A 21,688-nucleotide genomic window follows, 5' to 3' on the forward strand; every position below is an offset into this window, starting at 1 on the left:
TGTATTTCTAATGCAGATACGTGCCAGTTGTCATATTTTGTTTGTTCTGGGGACGAGGCTATGTGATATTTCGAGAAATATTCTGCCTCTTACACGTAAATAACCTACAAAACTTACCATTTTAATAAACAATAATATATATTTATTGGAGAAAAGAGTTTTAATTGCAGTGTTTTTGTCATATTGTGGGGCTTAATGGTGTCACAGAGGTAACACTTTGATATCATTTGGGACCAAGGTTGAATGGTTGAGCTTTGGTACACCATGTACATGATGTACACTGATTGTAAAATCCAGGCACCAGCAGCTCTATTTATCATGTTTTCTCCTTATTTCATGCATTTATACTGTAGGTTCTGAAGCCAAGGCAACGCAATGAAGTTGGTGAAACTTTGGGTCCACCAAAAAGGAAACTTTGGAGGCAAGTCATTTCAACTTGTTCGTTGTGCCGCAGTTTTGGCTTTGAACTTCGACCTAAAGTGGCGATTAGTCGGTTACGTCTCGTACCTCACATTTTTTCCATCATACATGTACGACGTTGGTCGTGGCCTGGATGACAGGCAGGATGTGACGACAAGGCCAACACTGATGACAGGGTCAATACCTTGACTCTTGTTGCCCTCTTAGGCTCTTATGACACTATAGATACCCTCATTACCAGGTGGAGGAAGCCACTGCTGGCCACAAAAAACAAGCAGCAAACAAAAGACCATGAGACTTTGTTGCATACCACATGTTCTTTTGTTCGTTATGCCTATAGGTTTGTTTTGTCTCGTGACTTCCTCCGTCTGGTGTGTAAGTGACTATTGACAGTATGAGTAAGTGAGTAACTCTGGAGTCCTCTGGCATTGTTACAAGTTTTATTTTCTGGTTGTTCCTTTCAGGTGAATCCATTGTTGTTAACCCAAAAGAGTTTCCAAATATCACTGCTGGAAATGTTGTGGAGATATTTCATCCAGAAGATGAAACCAGGTCAGTCACAGTCAATAGCTAACTTGCTTATTTTCACATCGTTTTTACCCAAAGGTTAATGATTAGTGATAAATATTATGGACATCGAAAGTTATTCATTAAGTGGTGAATTAGTATAACCTTTACTATTTCTTTATTTTCAGCCGTTTATTGTTACAAGTTCCTTCTCTTAGAGATGACTTTCAGCAAAAGGGTGAGAGAATTTATTGTAATTCATGATTCTGACTCAGTCAATGGTCCTTCTTTAGAATCAGTCTAAAAATGCATGATTTAGGAGGGGGGAGATGGGAGGGGAGGGGGTCAGGTGGCCTTATGTGGTGGCTTTTGTTATAGTAGGTTGTAATATAGGCATGATTTTTGATTTTTTTGTTGCATTTGGACTCTGCACTCACATATTGGATTTGAATGAATTGATGTTCAAGTATAGCATGTCTCTGGACGTACCTCTCCCAGAAATGCCTGTTTAGTGGAGTTTTTCTGTTTTCATTCCAGACACTATTAGCGTAGAGCAGTCCGTGGCAAATGCCTTCAACCTCCGCACATACAAAGATGTCAGGGTCAATGTTGTCGACTCAAAGGTGAGGTTTTTAAAGCTGATGTTTGTAGCATTCAGTAAAGCAAGGCAAGGCAGAGGAAAAGGCCCCAATTTGCACCATGATGATGTTAATGGGTCGACTGTTATTAAGAATCACTCACAAGTATTGGTTTGTAAACTAACAGTTAAATTATCTTGCAATAATATCTTATTATTTTGTCTTTATTTCAGTCTGTGGCGTTGGATCTCATGGAGATTGTCTTTAGAGAACAGTATTACAGTCGGAGTGATATGTGGCGGCTCTCCAAGACCTTGGTAAGATATGTATTGATGTATTAAACGTGAATGCATAGCATTTGGTTCTGAGATGATCCTTGACTATTCAGAAACGGTCTTCTTATATCAGTGAAACTAGAGTCTATTCACCCTTCGGTCTTATCTTTCAGGTCAATACATGTGTGTACGCCTCTAAGAAAATTGAGTTTGCAGAAATGAGGTAAGTGGTTGGGGCACCCCCTTTGATTTCCCCTTTTTGAATATACTATAGGGATAGCAGAAGGTAGTTAGGAATAATTAAGAAATGTAATATTGTAAGTTACTGCCATATGCAGGTAGATTTCAAAAATGCTCACGTTCTAAATTGAGATCACTTATTCTGTTCCTTTTTAGGGCTCAAGTGAATGAGCTTTGGTCAAAGGGAGAGAAGATGACATGCGGATATGTGACAGAGGACACCAGGGTAAGTAAGCCTGCTACCACTGAGCAATGAGCTATTATCCGTATAGTTCATTTCAAGTGGACCAATGCAAGTTACATCCAGGGAAGCTATATAAGAAGCATCTAAGAGTAGATTTCATCAGAAGCCTTTTGTGACCTCGAAAAAGCGGCCTCAGTTATTCAATGATTTTATTTGGCCAGCTGCGGATCGTGGTACTAAAGACTTGAAACGCTTCCATGCCTTTTTTTCTTGCATTGACAGATAATCACGAATAGATTTAGTTTACACAGGGTTGTAAATACGTGAAATTGAAAGTATGCTAAGGTTAAAACTGCAAATAGAATGAACGTGAATAATTTGGGTTGACATTATCAATGGAATCAAGAATTGATAAAGACTAGTCTTTATTAATTCTTGATGGAATATATGTTTCTCTCTGTAGGTTGTGTTTAGGTCTTCAACAGCAGTGATCAGTATCTTCATCCAGATGAGCAGTGAGATGTGGGAGTTCGATGCCTACGGAGACTTATACTTTGAAAAAGCTGTCTGTGGCTTCCTGGCCGAACTCTTTGCAAAATGGAAGGTAAAGTGACACTAGATTTCAAAGGCAAACATCCTTTGAGGGATTGGCTGATAATTTTGCCAAGCGGAAGGGAAGTTTTGCTTTCATAGTATCAAAAGTATGTTAATTCACAGATCAACTGTTCTGTAGACATAGCCAGTTGATTAATTTGGAAGAAATTCTTAGCCTACTATCAAGAGGTTGGCACCTTGCAGATATTCACTGAGAAAAGTTCAATGCAAGGGCCATGACAAAACAGTTTGTGTATGTGTTTGCGTTAAACTTAATGTATACCACAGTTTGTTTCGATAAGGGATACCATCTGACTTATATCAGGCCTTTACATCTAAAGAATTTCTGACTAAGATTTGTTGATCTTTCAGGAGAATAACTGTTCCCATGATGTGACGATTGTGATGTTCTCTCGGACGTTTTACGATGCACAGTCAAAAGGTGTGTCATATGCTTCGATTCAGTTTCATTATCAAACCTGCAGTCTTGCAGCCAATAATCCATTCTCAAACAGTTCAGTTCATTGTCTTTGCCTCATTGTAACTTTTCCTTGCTATTGCATATGAACAAGAAGTGTTTACTTGAGCCCTCCTCCTTATAATTCCGACCGCAGAAGAAGAAAACCCCTCCTGGTCCTCCATGAAGTTATTATTTGAAATCATTACAACACTTGGCTAAAAGGGAACATGTCATCACATGTCGTTCTAATCATTTCCTCTCTCTTGGACAGATGAACTGCCACATCCTGTGAGAGAATGCATCACTCAAGACTACAAGGGTCGTTTCTATGAGGATTTCTACAGGTCTGTACCACAACACTACGGTACTGCTTAAAAGAAGCTGCAATGTTTTGACTTGTGCCGATCTGAATATATTTAAAGTAATAGGTTTTTGCCTGTACTATTCTACCAACAAAACAACCATAAATGTTCTACAAGCACACTCTCATGTGTTCTAAAGGAAAACCAGGACTAATTTCCTCAGTAATTCCTCTTTCCAGGGTTGTTGTCCAGAATGAGAGATACGATGAATGGACGTCAGTGCTGATCGAGCTTAAGAAACTGTTTGTTGAGTACCCGAAGCGTGTGCTTCACTTCCATGACAGCAGCGGCCATCGGCTACCAAGGGCTTGGAACTCCACGGCTGCCCAGGGAAACTTTCTGGAAGTTATCAACATGTCATTGAATTGTAAGTTCATGCCTACCATTCCCACTACAGAAAATTCCGCCTTTTTTGATAAAACTTTTACCTTGACCAAAACCAGAATATAGATCAATTAATCGGCATGTACATGCACACTAAAGAGTCACATTTTTTGTATATTTTCTGTACTTCTTTTCAAATTTAAGCCTATGAGAAGTATTACATTGACCGTAACTTTGATAGGACTGGAAAAGTTGCAGTAGTGATAACACCCGGGGCAGGTGTTTTCGAAGTTGATCGTGAACTCATGAATGTCACCAAGCAAAGGACAATCGACTATGGTACGATTCACAAAACTTTGTATTTCACTAAGATTTTGAGTGAAACTTTTGTCTCGTCATTGGTTATCTTTGAATGACCAAGTCGGATTCAGTTGTTTGTTAAGTTTAGCAAAGAGATTAAGTGACTGGTTTGAGAAGTTCATGACCTAAAAATTCATTAGGGACACTCATCATCAGATTTGGAGCAAACATAACCTGTGTGAACTGTCAGTCCCTCTTCAGTCATCTGGCTGACTGATGTGATGATATCTGGTAAAGAGAGAAGTTTCCAAGTGTAAATGTACCTCTATCTTTTTTCCACCAGGTATTGGAGCAGACATAGTTTGCATGGCAGAACAACCTCTTCATGCTGTCCCGCTATTCAAGGTAAGAAAAACACCCAACAACCTTTTTTTGAATCAGACACATTGTTGTAACATTCCTCTGTCATGAATTGAGAGGTGTCTGTCACCGCTGTGGGCAGCGCTGATCCTGACTATTAATCTGAAGTAAAGATCACCACTGGATTCAGTGAATATTTTGCTTGTGAAGGTCAATCATGTTATCAAACTTAGTTCTCAAACCGTTTGAAATGCAAGAAATCGGCTCATGTTATCACATATTTTGTATAATAGTATCTGCTACACAAATAAAAGGATAACTTCACCATTGACTTTACTCTCTTCATCTTAAGTTCCATAACAAGAACGATCAGACGACACTGGATGTTGGTGACGACTACAACCTTCCACATTGGATCAATATCAGGTTGGCCATTTTGTAATACTGTTAGAATTGTATACCAAAACCATGAAAGAAATGTCAGTCTTGGAACTAGATGGTAGTCTTGGTTATGCTGGTACAAACTGGCCTGAAATGGTGAAGTGCAGCGCAGGGTGGTCAATGAGTGGAAAGCACTTTGAGACTGCTGTACAGTTAAATGGGCTTTCTAAGAACTTCTATTTCTTTAAGAGATGCTGAATGGTGATATGGTTGGTGATAAATGTCTGTCTCCTGCTGTTTGATTTGAGCACTGTTCGTTGATGTGTACCATTGAATTTCATTTCAGTTTCTACCATTCGAACAGTCAGGAACAAGGTACAAATTCAGCCAAATTTGTGCCAAGGATTAAGTTGGGAATCAAAAACCCAAACAGAGTAAGTCTATTTATAGCAGCTTTTATTGTGTGGGATTACATCATGTGCAAAAGATGGTCACTTGAGCAGTTTCTAAGGTCATCATTTTTGATGACCTGGTGCCAAAATTAAGAAAACTACTGCAATCCCAGGTTTTTCGATCCACTTTATATGTTTATTTCTTTGCCGATACTGATTTGTTTACTTTTTGCCTTCCTCATTTGGTGTTCCCTCATTACAGCCTCTCTTGGGAATGGAAAAGAACAACAGTAAGGAAAATGGTGAGTGTTTGTCAAGGTTGCCTTGCTTGTTGAGGTCAAGAGCTGAAATTAATGGAGGGTCAGATAACATAGAGAGGTTCAGATTTGTAAGTAAGTAAAAGTCACAGTGCTGCCATCTTTGAACAATGCTGTCTGTCGTCTGCTCCAGGTACATGCTTTTGCGCTGTCATGACTGTGGCTTGCGTGGAGTGTAGGTAAGCAGTTTAAATATGACTGGGTCAGCAAGATCCTTTTGGTATCTTAGTGACCAAAGTTTCCGGTAGAGAAATGATTAGATACTTCACCAGCTCATTCCTTGCTCGTTTCAGTGCTTGCCAACCGCTGGAGGGAACAATCCCACGACAACTTCCCGTTTGTTGACTATGATGAGTATGACAGCAATACATTCAAACTCCCTAGCAAGGTGGCTTCTATGACTCAAGTGTAGGTTAATTTCTACCCGATAAAAATCTTGTTATTCTTCTTGAAAATGTAGGTGATTATATATGAATTAAGGAGTTGATTGAATATTCTGGTTCTCTTCCTTTACTGAGTAGTTTGTTTTGCTTCAACACTTCATTTATAGAGCATTAGAGAGTTCATTTACTACTCCAACTATGACAAAAGATAAGATTTTGCTTGATGTGTCAGATATCATCGTTAACTTTACTCTGTAGAATAGTGGTCGAACTCTGGTCCCACAAGAGTGCTGTTATTGAGTCACCAAACCATCATGAATTGCAACAAGGGGCTACAGCTTTACCTGCATGTTTGACCAGAGTTTGATAGTGCTATTAACTTAGCACTAACTAGATACAAACTCCCTTGCCAGTTGGCTGTAGCTGAATACCTTTTCTTTTGCAGGAAAAACCGTAGCTCCTCGGCAGCAGTGTCCAAATTCATTCCACAGTCTTTCCAGGAAGCACTCAGCCAGCATCGCCCAAGGACACGCACGATCTCTGACGACTACCTTGGCGCTGATTTGGGAAACTCAGTCACTCCAAAGATGCCGATTCCATATCACTCGAGCCCTGAAAATCTTCTCTCATCATCTTATAGTGGAGTGGTGGCTACAAGTATGGGTAAGTCTGCCATTTATTTCAAAAACATTTTAGCCAATCAGTTTTTTCACCATTTTCTGAAATTTGAGTCTTGTACAGTTACAAATCTGGTTGAGATGTTAGGTCGAGTGGGATCAGAATTAGGCTGTTTGGTTTGAATGTAGTTCTTGTGGAGATGCCAGTTGGCAAATGTACAAGTATGGCCAACTTTCTACTGTGATGTCGTGCTATGATAACTATTAGACTTTTTGTTGATAATAACATTTTTCAACAATATCTCATGTCTGTTCAATTTGCAGGTGGTGGGATAACTCAGGAGTCCAATGTTTCTGAGTCAAATGATGACCTCGTTATCGGATACCGTAGCATTGTGGGAAGTGAGACATCACTGAGCAGCCATCTTGCCCGAACCGGCAGCGGTGAAGAGAAGGGCCGACCACATCGTGCCCTCATCAATCCGTTCGCTCCAATGAGGCTGAATTTTAAGATGACTTCCAATAGGAGGCGCTGGATACATGCCTTCCCTATCGGTATGTTAACAAGGTCCTTTTTACTGACCCTCATGGCCTGATTCTTGAAAAAAATGTCAGCTTATAGCATCATGTTGACATGTCATTTCATGTACATGTAATGTAAGGTACACGCTTTTAGACAACCAGGCCTTGGCCTGATGAAATTTCTCCCTGGTATGTTAGCCATTGGCAATTTTGGCAATAAAAGATGAACAAAGGTACAAAGGCAACAATCTGATATTTTTCTTTTGTTACATTTACTCCAGATCCCCAAGGGACGACGATCCGGTCTCACTACCATCGTTTCAAGATAAAGGAAAATAAAATTGACTTGAGCGTGCAGCCACCTACCAAGGAAGTCATGGAGGTATGCGACGTCTGCTTTGCCCTCATTCTGTTTGTACTGAGTCATGAGGTGTGCATGAGGTCACCCATATAACTCTTGTGTTTTAGAGACCCTAGTCAAGCATGTCAAACACCTGACTTGATTCAAATTAAATTGGAGCAAGCTTGATCAACTGTTCATGACTATGGTCTCTTCAGTTTTCAATTATGAGAGATGAAATCATGAAGTTTAAGGTTAATAAAGTGGTTCAAATTTTTATTTCATAGAAGTGAGCCATATTTTCACTGTTGACAAAAATTTGGCTTTAGTTAGATTCTCAATTTCAACATAATAATGAAGTTGTTTATTTGTATTGCTGCTGAATTGCCTCTGTTCCGACATATAAAAGTTAATTCACCACTGTTCAAAACTTGCAGGCTGCCCAGCTAGCCGTTGAAATAAGGAAGAACCGCACTCGCCAGGAGAGTAGTTGCAATGAGTCTGACCAGTCAAGTTCGGTATCGCCGTCCGGTACCCTGACCAGGTGTGACAGTACCACCTCCACTCACACTCTCCAACAGATACCCAGTTCATCGAGCCTTTCGACGCTGAATAGATCTCAGAGTATATCCAAGGTTCAGAGTAACGCTAGTATCTCGAGTATGGTACCGAAAGGCAGCTATGATGAGACATGTGAGTATTGTTTATACTTCCATTAACTTCCTCTTATTTGCTTTTCGGAAATATTTCTATAAGTTTTGATTTGAAAGTCAGTCTGAAAGTCTAAGCATGTGGTGCTGGTTTGCCAACCTTTGCTGCCGAGGCCAGGAGATTTCATCGATCATGCCTGAGGCAGAGTTCACATAACAGTCACATAGTAGCAAGTTATGCTTCATTGGTAACAATTTACGTGTTAACTAAAGAATGGACAAGTTATTTCTAGTGTGTAGGCCACAAAGGTGTTCATGCATCACTTCGAAATTCTTTTGGGCGTACCTGTGAGTCAAGTCACTTTCCTATCTTTCTCTTTAGTCGCTGCAAGAGCCAAGACACCCACACACTCTCAGAAACGGCTGTCGAGTATCTTGAGGGAACTTGAGGTTGAGAAGACCGGCCGCTGGCTGTGGGGGCCTCCTGGCGAGAAGGAATGGAGTCCATCATTGACCATGGGTAAGTTCATCTTCTTTTGAAATACTCTGAGGGGGTCCACCAGCAGGGAAGAAGGAATGGGGTTCATTTTTGACCATGGGTAAGGTCATCTTCTATAGAAATACTCTTAAGAAATGGGGGCATCCAGGCGGGAAGAAATGGACTCGATCATTAGCCAGGGGTAAGGGGTAAAATCTCAGACTATGCAATCATTTTCTTACAGCGTCATCATGTGTTCAAGCTTTGTGTCAACATGCATGGCTTACTCATTGATCCTGGCTACTTGACATAGATTAATGGAGCCTTGTAATATGACAATTTCATAACAGCTAAAGCTAAAAAATCCAGTGCAGTCTATTGTTAAAACTAATTTTAATATGTGCTCCCTAAATTTCATCCATCTAGCATTCTGGACATCGTCGGACTGCCTGTTTACTCTAGCTGGGGGCAGATTGGGTGAGGATACTGTATAGACATGTGGTGTTTCAGCTAAAGTGTCAGAGTAGGGTCCAGCACCCTGCCTTTTTTGAAATTCTCTTTTTGCCCTGCCTTCTTCACAAGTGGCTGATGCATTTCCATTAAAAGCAGTGAGCTGCACCTTACCTTTTTTAGGCTGTGCCGTTTTCTGCCCTGCCTTCTCAGATTTCTAGCTGAAACACTAGCTCATATGTAGATGTCACTTCTGTGCTACCATTGTCTTTGTTCCATCATTTGACATCTTCTGCTTCATTTATTATCTAGACCTTAGAATCGTGTGCTGGTTACCCCGCCACCAGCTTCTGGCTTGAGGGTTCTCTGGCCAAAAAACCTATTAAATTTTTATTCATATTGGTCGATTCTGCAAGATTCTAAGGTCTAGATACCAAGTATCAAGAAGAAGTTCTGCTAATTGCATGGCTTATTATTTTAATATTTCACCAGTTATAACATTTTATGCTTAGATATTGGCACGCTTTCAGGTTCTGGCCTGTGTATGACTAGTATGCTCAGAATGTCTGTGTACTTCAAAGTAATATTTCGTCTTCCTTTGTCTGTTGCCTTTTCCCAAGTTAAATATCAGCTCAACCACTTTTGCGATTGTATTTTTCGGTAGCCCACCCAGATGCATATGGTTTTCTTTTTATGCATGACTCAATTGATTGAAAGTCCGACACACGAGAGCCACATTCTAACCATTGCTGTTAGTGGTTTAACTTTCAACCCGCTTTATAATCCCTTTCACCCATCCACGGCCAAGTACTCATGGGCCACAACCAATTAGGCACTCTCGACTTCTTTTTGCAGTCTTGACTCCCTTACGCAAACTCGTAAACACAATAGGTTCGTGAAATGAGAGGGGTTTAAAGTGACAAATTGCATATTAGTTGCCATGGGTTTTCAGTCAGAACACTCAACACTCAATACCTTCTAAACTACTGGAAACCGTTTCATCACAGAAAGATTTTGAAATTTACATTCCTCTTTACGTGTCTCTGTTATCTTTTGACTTCATTGTTAGTGCAATCTCATTTTTCTCTCTTATTTCTAAAAATTTTATGTCCTGGTTGCCGGTTTCGTGACTAACTAAATTGAATTCCTGGTAGATTTTATCTTTGCGCATTTTTGAAACTGAAGCTGCTGCTTGAAATCACAGATATTTCTAATGGGAGTAAAATATACTTTGTCATTATTTCAGAACATGGATCTCCTGGGCCTTTTATTGACTCCTTCTGCATCTAAACTAAAGCAATTTTTACCACTTGATGTACTAAATTCACTTTTTTGGCAATGCGGCATGTGCCTTTTTATCATGCGCACGTTTTCTTAGCTGATGAATAATATTTCCTGTCTTGCAAAGAAGGGTTCAGAAGTCTGCTTCATGTTTCCAACCATTTTTTATTGACCAAAGTAAGTTGAATCTCAGTTTGGCTTTTATAGAATTCATATTTGAAATATTTTCAGGGGTTGATTGGAAGTCGCTATGTTACCCAGCCCAGTTGCCCATGACAACTGATTACTTCCCTGACCAAGAGGCATTGCAGAAGTACTATGTCTTCACCGATTACAGTCTCTTGCCTGACGACTATAATCAAGACGTCTGGCAGAGGTAAGAAGGATAAGAATTTGGTGTCTGCGCATACGAGTACATTTTTACAATGTTTGGATCTATGAGTATTACTCACAGGTCACTGATAAATTATTAAGAAAGTTGTTTAGTTTTACCATAAATTTGACAAACTTGGATGTGATTTGTATCTTTTTCAATTTTATTTTTAGGCCCTCCGGTGAAGATGCAAGCAAGTACAACCACAAACCACTTACCTGTAGTCAAGTATTCAAGGAGCTTATCTCACAGAGGATGGCCCAAGGCTTCCAGTTGATAGTGCAGCCAAAGACGCAGACCCAAGGTGGACACAGCAAGCTGAGCTCAAGCCCTCGTTATAACACTGGTTCATTTTATAATAATAGGACTTGGTCTAGACCCGAACAGGAACAATCAGTACGCATTTTATAATATATGAAATGGAAACTTCTTTAGTCTATAAAGTTGACTCAAGAGATTAAAACTCCTGGAGTCTAATGCTGCAGTACCCAGCTCTACTCCTCTTCTTATCTGAAAAAATTACATTAATCTCAACACCTCAAAGACATAATGAGAACTTTAGGTCCGATCATTTTCACAAAACTTTTTCATGTATCAATTATCCAATTTCAGGAAGAATACAACATGAGTATTGGCCGTATCTTCCACAAGCTGAACCTGTCCAACTCGTCCATCACTGTCACCAGATACCGCCCGCGCCATTCTGCACCCAACATTCTCGTCCACTACAGATATCGGCTACAAGTGCCAGACTCAAAGACGTACGACATCTCGTGGGCAGACTTCCGCAGCGAACAGTTGGAGAGTTATAACTGGAATTATCTGGATTTGTACATCTGCACGAGAGGCGAGAGTGACTTTGGTCTTGTGGAAGTGAGTCCCCTTCTTTTTGATGTTATTATGCTTAAATAACGCTTAGAATAGATTAAGATGTTTAATCCTGGATCATTTGTCAATTTCTCTGCACTATGGAGGAGCCTTGTAGCCTAGTGGTTAACACTGCTGGCTTCTACACAGAAGGGCCCAGTATCCAATACATCCTGTTAATAGTGTGTTTCTTATTCAGTCTCTGAAATTCTGGCGGAGTCGATTCTTCCTACTGCCATTACAAACGGATCCTGCTACGGAGAAGATTATCCAGGGTTCAGCAAGGTGAGTGATTTATGATCTAGTCCTGGCTGATTTGAATCAGTATTCTATTTGTCAGTGATGATGCCATTTCTTTTAAGTTTGAGTTCTATAAAGGTGACTTGTGATGCCTAGTAGGTAGTGCTTTCAAAGAATAACGCAAGATCAAACTCATGTTATTCAATTCTTCACTTTCTCTATTCATCCTTTTCTAGGTGTGACATCTATGAAGAACGATGCATCAAGGAGCAGTGTCAGATTGTTGAGGGCTACCTCCGCTTCATTGAAACAATAAACAAGATTCGAAGGCCGAGTTCGACCAGAAAGCAGAAGGTAAGATAGCGTTGGGTTAAAGTGTGGCCTACTGCAATGCTACAATCTGCACTGGTTTTCCGCTGACCTTAACACTGTGGGTGACGTGCATAGCAGGTCATGTCACATGTATTATCACATACAGGTGACGAGCATATCACCTCGTCCCCACATATGATTACAATTCAACTGCACTTGGCTGCAGCCTCTCTAAACATATCACATGCACACAGGAAACATTAGTTTGATGCAAATGCTATAGATGGCAATACTTGGCCATCCATATAACAGTATGCACTGTTCAGCAGTGCATAGTTCAGCATTGCTATGCACTGCACTGTCCTGGCTGGTGCAGGCTGAAAAATGGCTTCCGCAGCAAAAGGGTTAGAAGTTTCAGATCCCAGATGACTTACTACTGACCACCCTATTCATATTGTTGCTCTAAGCTGAATTTGCTCCTTCATGTCATTTTAAAAGTATAAGACAATTTGCTTGGATTATTCCTGTCATATTTTAAGTAGTTGCGCTAGATTATGGCTTAGAGTTTAAGATTCATTTCTGCATTATCCTATGTACAATAAAAAGCAAATAAAATGTTTTCTGAGAGCGGTACAGCATATCCATCTCCCATTTTCAACTCTACAGCTCTCTAACTGTCAAAATCAGCCATCTCCTTCTTTTTTGGCTCACCGTAGGGGAGTCTATACAATACCGCAGTGTCCGTCGTCCGTCGTCGTCGTCGTCGTCGTCGTCGTCGTCGTCGTCGTCGTCGTCGTCGTCGTCGTCGTCGTCGTCCGTCGTATCCTAGTTCAAAAACAGTGGCACGTTTCTTAACCGCTAGGCCTATGAACTTAAAACTTTGTACACATGACCCCCTAGGTCAGATGACCCGTGACACTAAATTTCTCTCCGATCTGATTCTCTACTTGGCCACCAGGGGGCCAAATGTGGATATCTAAAAAGTGTGATATCTCGCTTATTAGTGACTTGTTTTCGATGAAACTTTTGTTGTAGGTACTCATAGCAAATATACATCTTATATCATACGGGTTTTTAATTTGACCTACTTTTCAAGGTCACAGAGGTCATATGGCGTAAATTGGCCGTTAGAGTGTAAACTATGGCACGTTTCTTAACCACTAAAGCTATGAACTTGAAACTTGGTACATATAACCCCCTATATCACATAGCCTCTGGTGCTGAATTTCAGTTTGATCTGATTCTCAACTTTGCCACCAGGGGGCCAAATGTGGATATCTAAAAAGTGTGATATCTCGCTTATAAGTGACTTGTTTTCGATAAAATTTTTATGGTAGGTACCCTTAGGAAGAATACATCACATATCTTACGGGTTTTCAATTTGACCTACTTTTCAAGGTCACAGAGGTCATATGGCGTAAATTGGCCGTTAGAGTGTAAACTATGGCACGTTTCTTAACCACTAAAGCTATGAACTTGAAACTTGGTACATATAACCCCCTATATCACATAGCCTCTGGTGCTGAATTTCAGTTTGATCTGATTCTCAACTTTGCCACCAGGGGGCCAAAAGTGGAAATCTAAAAAGTGTGATATCTCGCTTATAAGTGACTTGTTTTCGATAAAATTTTTATGGTAGGTACCCTTAGGAAGAATACATCACATATCTTACGGGTTTTCAATTTGACCTACTTTTCAAGGTCACAGAGGTCATATGGCGTAAATTGGCCGTTAGAGTGTAAACTATGGCACGTTTCTTAACCAGTAAAGCTATGAACTTGAAACTTGGTGCATATAACCCCCTACATCAGATAACCTCTGATGCCAAATTTTGGCTCGATCTGATTCTTTATTCGGCCACCAGGGGGCCATAATGGAAAAAGTAAGAAGTGCAATATCTTGCTTATTTTTAGTGATTCGTTTTCAATAACATTTTTATGGTAGGTTCTCCTAGCAAGGATACATCACATATCATATGAGTTTTTGATCTGACCTGCTTTTCAAGGTCACAGAGGTCAAATGGCGTAAATTTGTCGTTTGATTGTAACTATGGCACGTTTCTTAACCACTAAAGCTTTGAACTTGAAATTTGATACACATGACTCCCTACGTCATGTAACCTCGGACACCGAATTTCGATCTGATCTGGTACTCAACTCGGCCACCAGGAGGCCAAAACTAAAATAGGTAAAAAGTGCAATATCTCGTTTATTATTGACTTGTTTTTGATGATATTCTTATGGTACTTACTCCAAGCAACGATACATCACATGTCATACCGACTTTGGTTTGACCTATATACTATACATGTACAATGTTTCTTAATCTGGATGAATTACAAAGCACCAAATATCTATACGGTGAGCACAATGGCCCCTGGCCGTTTCATGTTTGCTTGACATTGAATCCTCATATCTGACAAACTTTCCTACACCTTTATCAGTATTCATTCCCATGGCGAGCCATATGGCGAGTACCTATTCCGGTAAGATTGTACTACTTTAAAAAGCGAAGCCAAAATAATCAGCCGTTTCCTTTCCCTAATTGTAAATAAAGTTGGCGGTCCTGCTTTCACCCATGAATCTCCTCCTCAGATTTCAGAGGCAAGACGTGCCAGTCATGAGTACCACTGCCAGAAGAAACTATCAGCTCCTTCCATAATGAACGTTTCTGCCTTACGGAGAAACAGTGACCCAAGACCCATTGAGGTGTTTATCACAATCTCTGTGCACACAACCATTTTATTTTTGTCTCTACTTGCCTGTGACATCATAATGATGTGGTTCAGTTTAAATGCTCATCAAAACGAGTAGTGTTGTTTATGTCACTGAACAGTCCTTGTGTCAAAAGAATGCAGAATCTTCTTAGACCAATATTGCTGGCTACCCTAGTTCTTTTTCCAAAATCGATTCCTTTCCTACCTTTAAACTGAACCACCAAACTCTAGCATGCTGAGACAATAATTTTATTTCTGTATGTATGTCTTGCTGCTGACATCAGTTGCTTTGCTAACCTGCAGGTGTTTTAATAGGCTGCGTTATAACCGGTTTGTTTCAATGAACAAAAAAGATATCTTACTATTGTTGAATTAACCGACAAGCTATTATTGTATGATAACTGTCCTTCCAAGAATCAAAGTGTTTTTTCAATTCTTGATAATGAAAATGGTTTTATATGTTTCCAAACAGCAAGAATGTCAGCCTATTCAAACCAATTATGCAAACAGTTTTGCTTTTATCAACCTATGCTTTGTTTCAGTTTCCTAATCAGTCATAATCCTGCTTTAATCACTGCTTGCTTCGCTTCAGCTTTTGATAGCCTATTGCATTCAAATAGGCAGCGCTGGCTATCGCTAGGATATGAGCGGTAGTTTTTAATACTTCGCTGCTGTACCCTAGTTGACAGCCAGTGCCAATCAGCGGTGGCTGTAATTTTGCTGGTACCCTATTGGTATTCACAAAGCTACTTGTGGGTGGGCTTGGTGTTGATTCACACAGCTACTTGTAGGTGGGCTTGGTGTTGATTCACATAGTAACTTGTAGGTGGACTTGGTGTTGATTCACAGAGCTACATGTAGGTGGGCTTGGTGTTGATTCACAGAGCTACGTGAAGGTGGGCTTGGTGTTGATTCACACAGCTAAGTGTAGGTGGGCTTGGTGTTGATTCACACAGCTACTTGTAGGTGGGGATAGTGTTGATTCACACAGCTACGTGTGGGTGGGCTTGGTGTTGATTCACACAGCTAAGTGTAGGTGGGCTTGGTGTTGATTCACACAGTCACATTATGGTGGTATTGGTGTCATTTCACACAGCTAAACATTGATGGTCTTGGTGTTTGCCAATGTTTTTAAAGTTGATTTGCATCAAAATGTGTTTATGGATGAGTAAACATGTGTTAGGATTTTGTCATGTTGCAACACTCACTTTCTATTGCCTGCTGTCTGGAGTTTTACTGTATTTGATGTCTTCACAGTCAGTAACCTGGATGGTGTGCACACTCAGTTCTGTGTATCTACATTGTGATGTGTAAATGTAGACAATCTTATGTTATCAGGAGTTATTACATGTACATTGCACCGAGAATAAATAAAGACTAGTCTTTATGAATTCTTATTGAACTCAACATTTTTTACAAAGTCTTTATCTATCATATCACAATTTTTATATGGAATTATAACGTAATGCATTAGATCGAAGATTTGCGTTTTTGAATGGTCAGCTCTTCTTTCAAATTACTTGCTGCGCTCTTGCCCGTAGCAGCTTTTATCAATTCCCAACTTCTCACTTTGCATCATCCAAATCACTACAAAAGCTTGGCCTATATGTTGCAATGTTACGCATGGACGACCCCTGCCCATCAAATCCTTAAACCGTCCCAACCAAATGCACCAGTGGCCCTCTGGTAATGTAGCTGAGGTTGTCGGGGTGCTGCTTTCTTATTGCAGATCCCAGTGTCTTGAACTATCATGTCATTTATGCTTTAGTTTCTAGCAATATAACACGCTTCTAGCTCAAAATAATCATCAACTGCATTGATGATGATGATGATAGAGTGCTCTGGAACATGTTTTCAGCAGCACGTGTGTACTTTATCATATTTTTCAAGTCGTTAAACTTAGGACTTTTCTACCAACACGAATTGAAGGGGTGGGTGCAAGAAACCAGTAACCCACATGTTCGGCGAAACTGAGTTCTTGGTACCATTTTGTTGGTTAGACAGCATTCCATCACAGGATTTTTGTCTTGTCTATGCCAGGCATTCAATACTATGTCACATTTCCGTATTTCTTAACTTTTTTAATTGATTATTTTTTATGATTTGTCCACAGAATTCCTTGACACAGTATTTTCAAAGTAAAATGGTAAGATTCCATTAGTAATACCTGGTTGAATTCATTTGTAGTTTCTATACAGCGGGAATGTGTGGTCCATCGGCATGCTATCAAAAATATTTGGACACCGGTATCCAGTTTGTAGTCATTTTCTAGTGATTTAGACTTTGTCGAATTTCTTTTCCATTTTTTTGGGCCTGGCGTCTAATATAGTTCTCAACATCATCCATTATCATAGGTTGTCTGCATGGAAGAGGTAACGTGAAATTCAAGTAGTTTGAACTGAGTTCCACCACAAACTTGGTAAAGATACAAAAGTGAAAGCACAAGAATATGTTTTGGTTTTGTTTGCTGTTAGGAGGCAATAACTTAGGTGGGTGGATCTTTAGATCTAGGTGACAAGGTCAGGTTCAGTACATCACTGAGAACATGGGGTTCTGTATAGTGTTGCAGACTGCACAGATTTTACCCCTCCTGGGGATTTAAGTCCAGATGAACAAGATACTGGCTACCCCTGGATATGGTAACACCTTGGTCAGGGAAAGCCTCCCTCCTGCGTTATTACCACCTGTCAGTCTAGATAATGATATTGATATAGGGAACAGCTCAACTGACGATTCTTCATTTGATTAATAATTGCCCTCTCTTTTTACACACTTCAGACATGGGATCTCATGATTATTTCAAGGGGGCATTATCTCTGAAAAAGGACTTATTGCACATCTAAAACCTTAACTGAATCAATTCATAAATTGATCTTATACAGAAAACCACCACAGCAGCAAATGTGGCCATCCAAAAACCATCCCTAGCAGACGGCCTGGAACTCAAGCCAGAGGTCGCAAATCGTGTTCGCCATCCCAGTATGCCCGCCAAGGTTTTCGCAAGCGAAAGCACGATGGATTCTGCACCCTTGGTGACAGCATCAAGCATTCCTCATTCCCCTGCACCAGATGTGAAAAAGGTAGTTTTACTAGGCACACACGCTGCTGTTTTTATCTAACAATCACCAAAACTGCAGAACACAGCACAAGCTGCACCTCCTATCAGCTGATATTGAGAGAGATGTTGGTTAAATCCAACCAGCAGTACCGATGTCACGTTGTAATATTATGATGTCAGCTGCTTTCAGCTACAATCAGGCCAGTTTTTATTTCTGGGGCATCTGGGGTTAATATTGGCTTTTCTGGCCCTCACACAAACCCCTGAGACCTTAGGGGTCCTTATTTCCTCAGGATATAGTAATTTTGACAGGTAATATTTTTAGATATCAGCCCTCTAACAATGTGCGTAACGTCTGTTTCAGTCAACGAGCAGCCAGTCTTCGACAGTGATATCGCAGTCGTCTGAGATTGCATCTGTGACTCTGTCATATGCTGACAGTGATAACAAACAGATTGGAGTCACTGACAAGTAAGCAACAGAGACAGGTTTAGGGGGGCATTATATCACTGTCGTATGCTGACAGTGATAACAAACAGAGTGGAGTCACTGACAAGTAAGCAACAGAGAGAGACTCTGAATAGAAGGTACATGCTGCCCATGCACATGACTATTGGAACTCATAAATGTGGAAATGTGATTTCAGAGAAACTGATTTCTTTGTTTGACTTCTTTTGCAGTAGTACATCTGAGAGCGATGACTGTTTGACAATTAACTCACTACTGACTGACATAGTTGAGGCCATGCTTGATGCAAAGTAAGTACAGTTTGTAACTTAAGTATTCAACACAATGAAAAGAAGCGCAATGCCTGGTAGGTGTCCTCGTCAACCGCTGTCTAAAAATGTTTGCCACACAAATAATCATGCTATTTTTAAAGGTCTACATGTTCGTTGTTCATTGTATATTCTGGTGGCTCATGTAAATATTTCATTTGGTTCAATCTTCCATTTCAGTGAAGGCTTATCTTTTCTTCCCAAGCAACCTGGTCTTCCCCCTCATTGCTTCATATCAGCGGAAGCCGTTGCATGGGTGAGGGTGTGTGTTCAAGGAGTCATGTCTGATAGTATGGCTGTCGATATTCTGCAGGTATGTTAAGTTGCTTGATAATTTGTTGGTTTTAAACCTAAAGAAAATGTGATGATGGAGAAAATACTAATTCAGTGGTGATTTTGTGTCACTTTAGACAGCTTTCAAGATACATGTCACAATAAAGTGTCTTATAGGAACTCTTATGATAAAATCCTGTCTTTTTTCAGAAAATGTTGGATGCCAAGCTGATCTGTCATCCGTCAAATGACCCGAAACACAAGTTCATCAATGGGTTCTTCCTCTTTACCATCCTACCAAGGAGCGAGCAAGGGGTTGGGCCAGAGGCGCCAGTGAACAGCCTCTTCTCCAATGAATGGTGCGAGGTGGAGATTGATCTAAATGACAAGCCTCCCCCTGAGGTGCGCGCGTGGCTTGAAGAGAACTTGCCGCCGAAAGTTACACCGAAGAAACCGAGGACGTCTGATTGCTGGCGGGACACAACGCTGAAAAATATTGGTACGAGTCATCACTACAAATGGTTTCGGCCAAGACCTTATTGATACCTTAATTTTTGATTGATAGATGATAGGTACTGTTTCAAAGATTTTACTGATTACATCTTCTTGCTCATTAACTATTATTAAGAAGACCCACATTTGTGGAAATTTGCTAATTGCCTACCTCAAATAGGTAATTACCTGTGTCAAATAGGTAATTACCCATGTCAAATAGGTAATTACATATGATAGGTAGGTATTATCTATGTCAAATAATTTCTTGCTGTCATTAGGTCATGAGAACTTCAAGCAGGTGAATGTTGATGTGGATTCGTCAGCGAAGAGCGACAGGAAAGAATGGGGTATTGCCTTCTACCACAGCAAGTACAACCCTCTCTCCCCATTCTCGCTTGAGATTCAATGGATGGTGGCGACAGGGTGCATCATGGGAGAACTGGTAAGAGTTAGAGACGTTTATCCTTGGAATGAAATCTTTAACCTGAATTTAGAGAGGGACATCGGAAGTTCGTGAGAGGTTTTTTTTTGAAAAATTTGCCACACACGAGGGGGGGGTCAGCTTTAGTGGGATAAGGGGTCTCTCAATACATTCTGACAAAAACTTTAGGTCGGTTAATTTCTTGATTTTGCAGCACTAACTCTCTGTCAATCATCCAATTCCAGATCTACAGCTATGCCAGAAAAGCCAGCTCTTGTGGGTTTCACTTCCTGCCAGTACCATTAGATCAGTTTGCCCTGCCGTATACACCAAACTCGGATCCACTGCGAGGACCCGTCTTCATCCCACTAAATGTGGCATGCTTGAAGACGCCGGGCATTTCATTGTTTGGAGGTAGGTATTTTACCAAACATGGGCTTATGTTGAATTCAACCCGCCCATCCCAGACCAGTTGAAAGTAGAGAGTGGGCTGAACCTCGAAGTCATGACTTTCCAATCACAAATTGGCCGCTATTCACTGAGCCTCCATGTAATGTGTGTAATTTATAATGTCCGAAGGCCATGTGGCATATATCTAATTCCACATAAATTGAATTGATTAGAGTGGGGCTTCAATTTTTCTACGACTTCCATTTCCAGAATTTAAAGATGAGAGACCATGGGAAAGACTGGAGCTGTTTCAAGATGCAATTCTCAAAAGGTGAGCTAAAAATTTGCCAGTTTCATTTCAGGACTGGAAAAAAAGTATTTTCCCTGAAAGAATATCAGATATCCAGTTCTATAATACCTTGCCAAGTCCCACTTACCACTTTGTTATTATGTCACTAATATTTCATCATTAAAAATTGTCTTTTACTTTCCAGGTTTGGCTTCATGCGTGACCTCTATTCCATCAATCTGTCGACATCGTATGGTCTCCCAGAGGACATCTCGATGAAATACGTCCACTGCACGGGTGGCATGTTTGCACTGATTCCAGACCATAATATCATAACCTCGCCAAAGGCCAAGGATCGTGTATTTGCTCAGAAACAGCAACGGCAGAGTGTACACAAGGATTTCATTGCGAGACATCTTTCGATTAATGGTGTATGTGACCCAGGACCACAGGATCAAATCGGATTCATTTGGTCGTGGAATTTCATGCTGACAAAACGTTGGCGAACTTCGAACACTGGTGATGAACATTTTCAAGATAAGGTGCTAAAAGACTTTAGGGATTTCTGCAATAATGAGGACAATCGGCTGCGCGACTTTTGGGATGAGAGCTGGGAGAAGGCTAGGCAGGCAGCAGAACCAGTGGAAATGCTCACCGATTCAGAGTTTTGGTCCGTGGACCCAAATGAGGAAACTGTCTGATCATAATCTGTAGAGGGACTTGTGAGATAAGAACTAGGAGAGGGCTATCATATGTAAAGTAATAAAGAGGGAAGTGTAACCAGAAGGATAGGGTCACTCCTACAGTTGTGCTGGTATCCTGTGATATCTGATACTGCAAATTGAGTGGTCATTACTTGTACTGTTAGAATGAAACTCTGTCAGATTCTGTGTTGTATGAAGTTTACAAATAAATAAAGATTGTTTTAAACATGTTTAAAGAAGATTTGACTTACTTGTTTGTGTTGTCCTATTGCTTAAAAGATCAAGACTGGATCGTGTCATAATATTAGCGGCCATCTCCCCCATATCCCCCGGCATGGAGCAGTATTCCATTCTTGTAC

The 21,688-nt window shown here is 40.4% G+C and overlaps 1 protein-coding gene across 1 annotated transcript; it reads left to right on the forward strand.

Moving 5' to 3' along the window:
* Positions 1–750: 750 nt before the first annotated feature.
* Positions 751–21,568, forward strand: LOC135499371 (GATOR1 complex protein DEPDC5-like). The gene is made up of 39 exons (XM_064790119.1): positions 751–760; positions 885–972; positions 1,116–1,165; positions 1,465–1,550; positions 1,739–1,822; positions 1,954–2,003; positions 2,177–2,246; positions 2,668–2,808; positions 3,171–3,240; positions 3,530–3,602; positions 3,800–3,987; positions 4,149–4,283; positions 4,588–4,649; positions 4,957–5,030; positions 5,332–5,419; positions 5,640–5,679; positions 5,988–6,102; positions 6,523–6,740; positions 7,019–7,249; positions 7,498–7,598; positions 7,994–8,249; positions 8,589–8,726; positions 9,111–9,161; positions 10,647–10,791; positions 10,962–11,184; positions 11,401–11,661; positions 11,855–11,940; positions 12,132–12,249; positions 14,802–14,915; positions 17,037–17,069; positions 17,806–18,003; positions 18,346–18,452; positions 18,662–18,739; positions 18,938–19,070; positions 19,241–19,529; positions 19,804–19,967; positions 20,192–20,360; positions 20,607–20,667; positions 20,831–21,568. The coding sequence occupies exons 1-39, from the start codon at positions 751–753 to the stop codon at positions 21,324–21,326; spliced, it is 5,094 nt and encodes a 1,697-aa protein (XP_064646189.1). The 3' UTR covers positions 21,327–21,568.
* Positions 21,569–21,688: the final 120 nt, after the last annotated feature.

Source organism: Lineus longissimus, chromosome 2, assembly GCF_910592395.1.
Source record: "Lineus longissimus chromosome 2, tnLinLong1.2, whole genome shotgun sequence".
In the NCBI taxonomy this organism is placed as follows: Eukaryota; Metazoa; Nemertea; class Pilidiophora; order Heteronemertea; family Lineidae; genus Lineus; species Lineus longissimus.